A 12191-nucleotide genomic window follows, 5' to 3' on the forward strand; every position below is an offset into this window, starting at 1 on the left:
GTGCTCTGCCTATTAGTCTCTCTCTACCTCAACCCCAGGTAACCACTGAGCTTTTTATTGGTCTCATAATTTTGCCTTTTACAGAAGATCATATAGTTGGAAACATATAGTATGTAGCCTTTACAAATTGAATAGTTTTACTTAGTTATATACATTTAAGGTTCCTCCATGTCTTTTCATGGCTCGATAGCTTAATTCTTCTTAGCACTCAACAATATTCCCAAGCCTGATGTACCAGTTGATTCATTTACCTACTGAAGGACATTTTGGTAACTTCCAAGTTTGGGCATTGATGAATAAAGCTGCAGTAAACATCCATGGGTAGGTTGTTTTGTGGAAGGAAGCATCAGACTCCTTTGTATGCAGGAATACAATTGCTCGCTTATACAGGCAGAGTGTGTTCAGCTCTGTAAGCAACAGACAGTCTTCCAAAGTGGCTTTTTCCTTTTGCATTCCCACCGGCAATGAATGGGGGTTCCTGTTGCTCTGCACCCTTGCCAGCATTTGGTCTTGTCAGTGTTGTTGAAAACAGGGGACTCTAATAGGGGCCAGTCTAATGAGTATGGAGTGGTATCTTCTGGTTTTAATTTGCGTGTCCCTTATGATGTGCATGTGGAAGATGTCTCAGTGTGCTTATTTGTCATCTCTGTTTTCTTTGGGGAGACCCACTCACATTGGAGAGAACAATTCCTCTATCCGGTGGTTTATCAATTTAAATGTTAATTTTACTCAAAAAGACCCTCACGGAAACACGGAGAATAATGTTTCACCCAATATCTGGGCACCTCCGCATTGGAAACTGGCTTTGACCCAGTATCCCAGGTTTAATCAGGCTGCCTAGGTGACGCCCATGCACGCTCAAGTCTGAGGACCACTGACCTATGTGATGATCATGTCAGTGAAGTGCACAAACCATAGTTTCTGATCACGATATGGCCTGTGCTTTGCTCTATTGAGTGCTAATCCGGGCATGCATGTGCGCACGCAGACTTGTCCCGACTGCCTCAGAGGTGGACCCCGCAGAGGACGTTTGTGGCTTTCATTCTAAGGCTTGGCCCTCTCGATCTTCAGCTTAATCTTCTGAAAAACGTATATCACATCGTAGTCACGGGTCCTCAAACAGGCTGCGTTGTCTCGGTAATTTTGTAACCCTTTCCTCTCTCAATGCCCTCTGCTCATTTTCTGCTTTACAAGCAGCTATTTACTTTTAAGAACTATTTCAAATCTCACCACATCTGTGAAACCTTTCTCAACTTCTCAGGCAAATTTTACCACGCCTTTCCTTCTACCCTCTAAGCATATGCATGCCTTAAATTCAGCTCTTACCGCTTATTCGTCTTAAGTATAGTACCTATTGCATTTTAGTGTAATATTTTCCATCTCTACTAGATTGTGAGCCTCTCAAGTCTAGGGGTCAGGTCTGTTTCATCTTTGGTTAATCCTAGAATTCCCAAATATTTAGCAATTTTCCTGACACAAAATTTGGTTAAGGAAATTTTGTCACATACATGAATATCCCTTGCCCCTCATTTCTTCACCTTAACTGCCCAACAAATGTATCACTCACTCCGCAATTCAGTGATCACAAAGCTGAGTATTTCCCGTTTCCTTCAAACATCCTATTTCTTCTCGTTCTGTGCACTGCGAGAACTTATTCCACCTGATCAATACACATCGAGACTGTATTATATGTTGCTTGCATGGCAGTTGTGTTTCCAAAGGGGCCAAAGTCCAGAGATGGCACGTTTTTTTGTACATCTAATGAGTCTGAAAGACACTGCTGTCACCAGAGCTCACAAATTACACAACTTCATGTAACTTCATGTTGTTGCTTTGATATGAATATTTGCCTCAGCTCTGTTTCATTTTTACTTTATTCAGATCATACACATCCCTTAGTCCAGACACCAACGTTTTCACATTCTTTATTAGTTGAATGTTGCTCGGGTGTGCTTTTCAATCCTCAGGCAAACATATTCAAAGATTAGGATCCACAAATTTCAAATTTAGTCCAGTTATTAACTTCAGGTGATGGAAAGCAAATTTAGATTTTATGAACTCATTCTTTGTTGCCTTTTAAACTGAGACTCATTTTTGTTCGCGGCTGCGTCTAGCAATACAAAACCTTGTTACTGAAGAGTGGGTGGTAGGTATTATGTCCCTTTAGCTTCAGTGCATTACTTTGCTGTTGTGAGTGTGCCTATTTTGTTATATGAAAGTTGTCTTCCACGAATCTGTTCCTATTAGCAATTTCCCTTAGCAGACAAAGCATCCTCATTGGCACTTTTCCCTTAGCACACAAAGAAATGGGTATTGCTTTAAGCGTGATCTAGAGTAATAAAATAAAATACTTTTCTGACATATTTTTATACATGTGTGTCAGGGCATTAGTTACCTAGTTCCATGAAACAGATTACTAAGAAATACTTGAAACTAATTTAATTTGTTCTAAGGTAAAATGAATTTATTGGCCCAGGCACCAGTCAAGTTCGCATGTAGATTAGGATTTAGACTCACTTGGATCAGATCTCCAGCTCCAGTTCTCTGTGACTTTTCCTTTTCTGCATTTCTGTTGATCTTATCTTTTCCTTTAGTGCTGCTACATTATAGTAACACACAACAAATACTTTGTTAATTTGTAATATATTAACAGGATGAATGCCACCTTAAAGTGGGGTAAACTCATTCATAACCAAGGCAAGAGAAATTGTCGTTTTGAATAACCGTTATAAATGTTACTCCAGCCCTGGTTGGGTTCCTCGGTGGTTAGAGTGTCCGCCCTCGGACCAAGGGGTCTCAGGTTCGAATCCCTGGGCAAGGGCATGAACCTGGAGGAGGCAACCATGAGAGAGACACATGATGTTTCCCTCTCTCCCTCCCTCCCTCCCTCTCCCTCTCCCCACCCCCTCCTTCCCTTCCACTCTCTCTGAAAACCAATGGGAAAAAAAAATATATCCTCAGGTGAAGATTAACAACAAAAAGTGTTACTCCAATTAGGTCATTTTAAAATTTTCATTCACTGTCTTTAAAAATTGTATTTAATTCATGAAATGTGCCTACAGTTGGATTAATTATTATGGCAAAAGGTACGTGTTTATCCGCATTGGCTCAAGATCATCAAGGCCCGTATTTCACTTTCACCTGCCCTCAATAGCCTTCCAGCCTCTCGGGTCCTGCACACGGGAGAAGGGCGGTGAGGCCATTGCAATACCTGCTCATTCTGTCCTTTGTTGTCATTTAGTTATTTACATAATACGCCAGTACATTTGAGGGCTTGCTAATTGCGCTCTGCCAATCTCAGTATAAAATTCTGTAAGAATTAGAACAAAACACCTTGAATAACTGAAGCAATTATATATAGCGCTGCTAGAGATTTATTTTATAGTTTTCCTCCCTCCTCAAATTTTCAGCACCTCTCCCAATGTCCTTACATGCCACAGATAACCCTGCTTCTCTAATGAATTATAAAATAAGAGAAATCCGAAAAGGGTTTCCACAGGTTTCTGCCATCGCGTCCGCCAATCTAATTAGTCTGCGCTTTAATCTGCAGGAGTCCGCCTGCCCTCAGGCCGCTGTTGGTAAATTCCCCAGGCCACGTTTCTGACCACCTCCTGGTGTGCCGAGTCCTGCCCTTTCTTGCTTGCTCAGAGACACTGCACTGTCAGTCGTTTTTCTCTTTCCTGCATCTTCATTTCCCCATCTGATCCATAATCCCCTTATAAGTAGGTTTTAATTCCTATCTGAAAACAAAATTAACTCTTGCCAACAAAAACTGAAAATGCATCTTCAGTGTTTCCCTCCCAATACAATTCTGTTATTATATTCCCTTTACCAAAACTCCTTGGGGGAGTGGCTTATACAGTCATACGCAGCTTAATGATGGGGATCAATTCTGAGAAATTCGTCCTTCGGCAATTTTGTGTGAACAGAACTGAATAAACACCTTTGTGTGAACATCGTAGAGTGTAGGTACACAAACCCGGATGGTCCAGCCTGTAGCTACCTGGGCTATGTGGTCTAGCCCATTGCTCTGTAGGGGAGGGAAAATAAATGTTTTCTCTGTACTTTTATGTTCTTGGCTTGGACATCCCTGCAATAAAAGACTAATAGGAAAAAAGCAAGCAGATGTTTAATAACACATGTACCTTCTGTATAGATGGGAGAGAAGAGACCCAGGAAAACTGAGTGACTCACCGAAATGGCTGAAGCCACCACCTTAAATACCATTTTCAGCTGAAGATAAAAATTATTGGGAGTGGGGGAAGTCAGTTTTGGGTAGTTGCCAGGGAAAGCACACTGAAGGAGGGTAAGGTTGATGCAGATTTTAGTAGTGGTCATCTGCACTGATAAGAGTTCCTAGAGATAAGGTCATCATTCCCCACCCCTCCTCCTCTAATAGCAAGGGAGATGCTCTTATGAATGGAGATTTCCCTTACAAATGCTAATGTCTCTCACGAAAGGTAGCATCTACTTGGTTTTCAGATCTTCTCCCATGTCAGCTGTTTCTTAAAATTTACCCACCAAAAAAAAATAATATTTTTTTATGCTAAATAGACATAATGTCAGCTGAAAATGTATCTGCCCTTACAGCCCTTGGGCTGCAAATCTGTCCAGCATCTTAGTGTACCAATACTATATTCAGTCGTAGCACTGTGGTATTTGTGTAATACATGGTGCCACATTAGGGCAACTATGAAGTCACTAGGCAGCAGACGTTTTCAGCTCCATAATGAACTTATGGAATCAGAATTAACAAACTCACTGAAAAATGGGAAGACTGTGTTTAAGGCATATTTTAAACTACTAACTATAATATTTTGAAATCTACCAGAGTTCTATGTGAATTTATGCTAAGTTCTATTTAAATTATTCTTGATGTTCCCCAAGTGGGACTTGACATTACACACTGCGTATGTTCCTCCATAAGAAGGAAATGATCCTTTGTGTAGAGAACTTTACTTTCTATTTTCTCCAAATTTATTTAGATTTGAAACCTTGAACTTTTTAAAAATTGTGCGACTTTTTTTTTTTTTACCAACTGCTGTGCTTTTCTTAGATTAATGATGAAGCGGATTGTTCATCCCTCAGACTCCGACAGCATACAATGAATTCTGACAACTTTCTCCCACTCCAGCTCTGAATAACATGTAATTTCCTTGATATGACAAAAAGTACCATTTTAGCATTCATGTCATGCCTTGGTGTTCATTTTTCATTTTTCTGTAAGTTAATGAGTTTAGCAAAGAGTGCCATCATAAAGTTGTCTTTTGCCAAAAGTCCTGCTGCAGCATATGGAGCTAGTGGTGACAAGCTGCACTATTAAGGAGATTTGTTTTAAACCAAGCCTCCAAAGTGTGCATGGAAATACTAAATACATCCCTGTGTGTTTTGCAGACAATCCTGGTTTGCTGAGCCATGTCACAGTGGGTATTAGAGTTCTGGATGTCAATGACAATCCACCTGAACTTGCCAGGGAATATGATATTGTTGTCTGTGAAAATTCGAAGCCTGGTCAGGTAAGTGAATTGTCTTCCTCTCATTTGAATGTGTGTGTGTGTGTGTGTGTGTGTGAAGCAGTTCTATTTTTTTTCTTTTTCTTTTTTTATTGAATTTCTTGGTTCATAAAATTATATAGGTTTCAGGTATATATTTCTGTAATACATCATCTGTATATTGTATTGTGTGTTTGCCACCCCAAGCCTTAGGTATACTTGTTAGGTATCTCATTGCACTCAGTGAAAATAATTTTATAAAGCTTTACTTTAAGTACCAAATAGATTTTTTGAGAATCATAGAAAATAAATTTTCTCCAGATCCCAACTGTAATTCAAAAACTAAGTCATTCATGCATGCATTCATTATACCAGTACAATTATATTGAATGCTTTGTGTATAGCCCTGTAGTAAATGAGCAGGAAACTGAACTTCTCGGTGCTAATGAAGCTTTGAGACTAGATTGGGGAGAATGGACTGGTGTATCTATTTTGGAGGGCCTGAGGGAGCGACATGAGTAACCATTGTGCGATACTGGTACAAATAGATGATTAGGTTTTAACAATGTGAAGAGTGTGTCCCTGTTAAGGAGACGAGAAAGCAAAGCAGGGAGAGAACTTTAAAACAGGACATGAGTCTGGGTGTATGTTGGCGCCTAGTGAAAGGAGTGTCGCAGTTCTGAAGGAAGGCCAGGTGGCTTAGGCACATCAAAGAAGTGGAAGCTTGGGAGGGGAAGTGCACTTATTTCTCTCCTCTGCTATATAACTAATTACGAAACCTGACACAAGGGGTCCAGGGCCGCCTGTCACTACTTGAGCCAGAGTAAGCAGAGACAAGGTTGAATCATATGTGAGCATTTATTCCATTATTGCCGCAAAATGGGAGAGCAGTCAGTCATCCTGGAAAATCTGCTCTGACTCCCCTTGCCAGTTGGCTGATTATATACCAGGGAGAGAGAGGAAAACTACAAGCAGCTGCGAGCTACAAGTGTAACAGAGAAAGGGGAGGGGAGGAGAGGGTCTGCAGTCCGGCCTTCAGGTGCTCAAAGTCCAATAACCAGGTAGCTGATCTTCTATGATGTTACAAACCGCTCAGCCCACTCCTGGGACCAAAGAGTGGTCAGCATTCCTGAGGCAAACTCCTGGAGGGGATCAGGGCTGGGCACAGCAACCAAATCAAAGTGTATCCTGTCCTTGGTCTGTTCTCAAAATGTGTTTCTTTTCTGAGCAATGGACCCAGCAAGGCACCTTTTCTTTTTACAGCCTTGTTTCATCCCCCAGTTTCCCAGGGTCTGTAAGAAAACTTCTTATCTGTAGTTAGTAAGGTGAATGTTTATTAAACACCTGTGGCTCTATTCTTATTACGTGCCCTTCCCCACTATCAATTACACAAATTTAGCAGCTCGAAACACATATTTAGCATCTCATAGTTTCCATAGGTCAGTTATGTTGTCATAGCTCAGCTGGGTCTTTGCAGAGCTCCCCCAAGACTATAATCAAGGTACAATCAGGGCCGTGTGTTTTCCTGGGGCTTGGAGACCTCTTTTAAGCTTACAAGGTTGTTGGCAAAATTTAGTCACTTTCAGCTGCAGACCCTAGAGTTTCTTTCCAATATGGACACTTACTTCACCAAACAAGTAAGAAATAGCTCCCTGGTGAGACACTGCTAGCAAACAGCTTTATATAATGTAATCAGATGCATGATGTATTGACATTTTTGGCATATTCTGTTGGTCAGGAGCAAGACACGGGTTGCCTTCACACTTAAGAGGAAGAGACATCAAGTCATGCATTCCATAAGAACCACCTTAACGTGTGTCTGTCACGGATGAATCTAGAGATGTGAAAATGGTATAGGTCCAGCAGAGTCAGATAGTTCCTTTCATTGTCATTGGTTTACCCGAATGAAGATATCATCCAAAACCACTTTAAATCATTTAGAAGCTTGTGATGAAATTATAATCCTGAGAAACGTTGTCTTATGTGTTTGTGTATGAGAAACATTCAGTAGTGGCTTTCTAGAGTAATCATCGCTTATGTGTTTTAAACACCCCCAGGAGAGGTATTTATGTATATGTAAATAAAGGGCTCTGTTACATAAAGTTTTCTCAGATTTATTCGTCCACAAGACAATTAGAATAAGAACAAAGTTGATGAAAATTATATTTTAAAGTATTTGCAAGTTATATGTTTTAGTCTCTTATCAATATGTTAAGATTATCACTTCAGGCACTTAAGAATTTTCCTGTATTACCATTTTAAAAGCAGCAGAGAATTTTATGGTACAGATATATATTGATTACTTACCAAATCCTATTTTAATTATGTCAGAAATGGATGCCTGCATGCTAAAAATTACTTTCTTAACATGCATTATAAAATTACAATTAATGAGAAAAATCTTCAAAATTAAAATAAAAATTTAGATTTAAAAAATACAGCAACTTAATATGGGATTTCAGTTCTTTGTAGTGACAGTAGATTAGACATGGATGAAGGGGAAATGAGTGTATCGAAAAATAGGTGAAAATAAAATATCAAAAAGACAAAAATAAAATATAAGGAAAAATATGAAAGACATGGGACATGCAGTTCTAACATACAAGTTATTCAATTATCAGAGGTATATTAAGGAAGAAAATAGAGCAGAAGAAGTATTTGAGGAGATCATATTTGAATTTTTTTTATATTAATGGCAGTCATTTTGTAAAATATTTAATAAGAGTAGAGAAAAACAGGCGTGGCTCAGGTGTTGAACATCTACCTAGGAACCAAGAGGTCATGGTTCAATTCCTGGTCAGGGCACATGCCCAGGTTGAAGGCTTGATCCCCAGTAGGGGGCGTGCAGGAGGCAGCTGATCATTGATGTTTCTCTCTCATCCATGTTTCTATCTCTCTCTCCCTCTCCCTTTCTCTGTCTCTAAAAATCAATAAAAACATATTTAAAAAAAAGAATAGAGAAAAACAAAAGGAAAATACTAAACTATTGACTACAAGATAACTTCATCTAGGTGCTTTGAAATAAAATCAGAAAATTAAAATAGTAAGAGAAAAATCAATACTTTTAGAAAAAAATAAATTTAGTGCTAGGCAAAGATTTCTTAGACATAACACCAAAATCCGTCCATTAAAAAAATGATAAATTAAACTTGATCAAAAACAAAAACATTTCGTTTTATGAAATGCCCTGTTAAGAAAACAATACAAGCCACAGAGTGAGAGAAGATATTTGCAAACCATAGCCACCTTTGTTAGGTGAAATCACTGAAGCATGTGGGCACATGATACCTAGCCCTTACCCTTGGATCAGTCAATGCTTCTGTTGATGTGAACATTGGCTCCAAAATCTAAAATGTTAGTTTCAGTTGTCTGGATTGAACTCTCTTCATATCGGCCTGTAACTTTGTCTCATTTTGTTGACCCCTCATATGTCCACTTCTTGCTCATGTGAACTTTTCTTCAGGCATTCTCTAGTTCATACTGTCCCCTTAATGCCACATTGCTAGCCCATTGGCCATTTAAGCCCTGTTGTGCTTCTAAGAAATTATTTTTGTGACATCGACAATTGCTTTCTTTATCTTAAAATGAATAAAATTATCAAAATTGCAGGGCCCTCCCCAAACTGAGATTCTGAGTATGCAACTAGATAAATCTCAAATTCCTTTAAATGTGTCACCTAATTCTCCTCACGTGAAAAGCCAATTCATGTTTCTTTGCTTTTTTTAGAGAGGACTAATTAGTGAAAATCATTTTCTTTCTTTTGTGGGTCCAATGAACCATTTATATAATAATTTTCTTCTATTCATATAACTGTTACTGTTTTAGAGAGTAATTGCTAGACTTAGCATGCCTAAGTACTAATGTGTTTTGATTAAGTTATGTGATTACTTTTTACTGTTTAAAAACTTCATTTATATTTAGCATCATTACTGTCTTTTATTATTGTATGATGTTAGCTGTCACTGTAAGTTAATTGAATTCTTTATGTTGCTCAACATTGATTGCCAACTCTTTCACCCAAGTGAATTTAGACTTGTCATTCAGACAAGTCTAAAAACATCATTTTTAAAGTATTGTTTATTACACTTGTGTTTAAACTATTCCTTGCCAACCTGTGTGGTCAATTGTACAATTAACACTAATTACAGGGGAAAATGGTCTATTATTTAATTTTGCAGTCTTCGGTTTATTTAACCCTACATTTGTAGCATTTCTGGAGAAATGTGTGTATTTTGACACAGTTGGAATGGAGAACTCTGTTTAAATAATGATTTGTGAACCAGCTTTTTGAAGCATATTTGCATCGCCCAGCTATCTGACACTTGCTTTTAGAATTATAGACATTTCTATTATGGATGCCAGGCATCTAAATATAACAGCAGGTGGCTGTGGCAAAGAGACTGTTCTTTTACGAAAGCAGAGGTTTAAACCACATAACAGCAGAGATCAGGATGACTCAGGTATTAATATAAACTGCTACAATATATTGCTCTGAGTTAACACCTTGCTGACCTATTTCGAGCCAGAACTCGCCTCTGCGGCCAGCTACACAGCTACTTTTCTGCACTTGAATACTTGTGACTGGTCAGAAAGGTGTTTAAAATTTCTTAAATTAATATAAGTATAGGCACGAGGTAACTCGTGACTGGTGTAATGGCTATGGCTATTGAAATTTACTTTCAGCTTTTAGGCCCCCTGAATATGTTATTTACATATGCCAACATTCTCTGCTTCTTAATGTGCACAGAGTCCAAATTTTGGAATTGTTCCCTCTCACTAGAGATGAGAAATATTCCATAAAGCTCTGAGTGGTCTGGTTTTGCCTCTGCCACCATTTTGCTATTTAGATTTGACGCACATCGCACTACTTTGGGGACTCAGTTTCCTCATCTCTAAAATCCAGGGACTGGACCATGATCTCAAATGTTTCCTGAAACATTTAGAAAAAAAATAAGACTCTCCTGTTTTTGCATTCACTGATTGAGATTAACATATATTGCAAGACCGTTCTATACCATCACTGGGATATTTATATTTGTACAAACAAATTCTTCATGTCTCTCCAAACAGATGTTCATACAAAATAGTAAAACTAATTGGCCCCAAGGTACTGCGGGTGATAAAGGAAAAAGAAGAAAGAAAAAGGAATGTTTGTGCCAGACTAGAAAATAAAGTGTAAATGCTTATAAGTTGTGCCATAATATGTTTCCTGAAATCAATGCAAATAAGAGCAAGTTAATTGGTACTTTTACTAGATGAATGTGAAAACACTCAAGGTGGAACAAGAGGTCTTTTAAAAATCCTTTTGTGTTAACAACTGAAAATGTTGTAATATAATTAAAATCCAGGGAATAAGCCAAGTTAAATTCACTATATAGTGTTTGCTTTTTCCTTTAGGTTATTCATACCATCAGTGCTACTGATAAAGATGACTTTGCCAATGGGCCAAGGTTTAACTTCTTTCTTGATGAACACCTGTCTATAAACCCAAACTTCACCCTGAAGGACAACGAAGGTGAACACGAGTGCATTTATATTTTTTATCTGTATAGTATCAGTTTTGACTTGACATGGAATAGGCCTGAACAGTTTTGCTATTTTCTCTCATGCCCATGAACAGCTTGCAAATCAGCTTTTAAAGTCAGCTCAATGTTAATATGTTGTGATCTGTGAATAGCTTATATTTAAAATTGAACCATATGTACAAATAACTTTCATTGAATTTATTCAGAAGCATCCCTTTAAACAAGAAATGCACATGTACTGTGCTCTTGGGCGCATTGTAAGAGAAATCTTAGCTGACAAACTTGTTTATGAGAGCTGCTGCAACTGCTAGGGGTGGGAAATTTGTAAATTAGGAAAAATGAAAATAGTGTCCTAGGGACAGTTAAGAAAGGAAATGCAATGTTCGAAATCACCTTGCATTAGTGAGGCTGCCAAGACATGCTGTACAAATTATATTTCCTCTTGTTGTTGTGAATATTGTTCAAAATATAGGTAGACAAATATGCCTAATTGCAGAGTATCGTGGAAATTTTTGAATTATTTTTGTTTAATCTTCTGTGTTGTGTTGGGGGGAAAAGAACACCATAATTTAGTAATCAGAGAAGATTCATCATGGTTTAGATCCCTATTTGGTGGATTTCCCCAGACTGTGTAAAAGTTGCTCTTCCTTGCATAGGGAAAACATTAGGTCATTCAATATGCACAACATTCTGATTCATATCAACTTTCTTGTCCCCCAGATTGTCTCTGATCACGTTTATCTGAATGTGCTGTTACTTGGGGTTTCACAGTTGCCTCAGAATCACAGGAAAGAAACGAAGGCATATATGTTTCTGAATAAACATTTAATTCCCTGTCTGTACTCTCCACAGGGAAGCATTTTCTAACACAAGTTAAAATAATATCACGATAAATGACAATACACCGGAACGTTTTCCTGTTATCTCTAAGCTTCTTTAAATTACCCCAACAAGGATACCAAATTGTGCATGTGTCCATAACAAGGTTTATATGAAAATTCAAAGCTTGTTTGTTTCTCTCATTTTAACTAACCCTGTGGTCAGTACTACTGATAGCAATACAAATTGTATTTAACTGACAAATTGTATTTAATTGATTATTGTACTGTATTTACATTTGAAATCCCATCCTACAATGCCAAATATATTTAGTGTAATTAACCACACTAAATAT

General features: G+C 38.1%; 1 protein-coding gene across 1 annotated transcript in view; it reads left to right on the top strand.

The window, feature by feature from the left end:
- Window positions 1-12191, top strand: part of CDH18 (cadherin 18) — a 287897-nt gene that overhangs the window by 257686 nt on the left and 18020 nt on the right. The window contains exons 9-10 of the mRNA XM_016224168.2: window positions 5395-5516; window positions 10890-11007. Coding sequence (XP_016079654.1) covers window positions 5395-5516; window positions 10890-11007 — 240 coding nt within the window. The remainder of the gene's footprint in view (window positions 1-5394; window positions 5517-10889; window positions 11008-12191) is intronic.

Source organism: Miniopterus natalensis, chromosome 3 (genome assembly GCF_054644295.1).
Source record: "Miniopterus natalensis isolate mMinNat1 chromosome 3, mMinNat1.hap1, whole genome shotgun sequence".
NCBI classification, from domain to species: Eukaryota; Metazoa; Chordata; class Mammalia; order Chiroptera; family Miniopteridae; genus Miniopterus; species Miniopterus natalensis.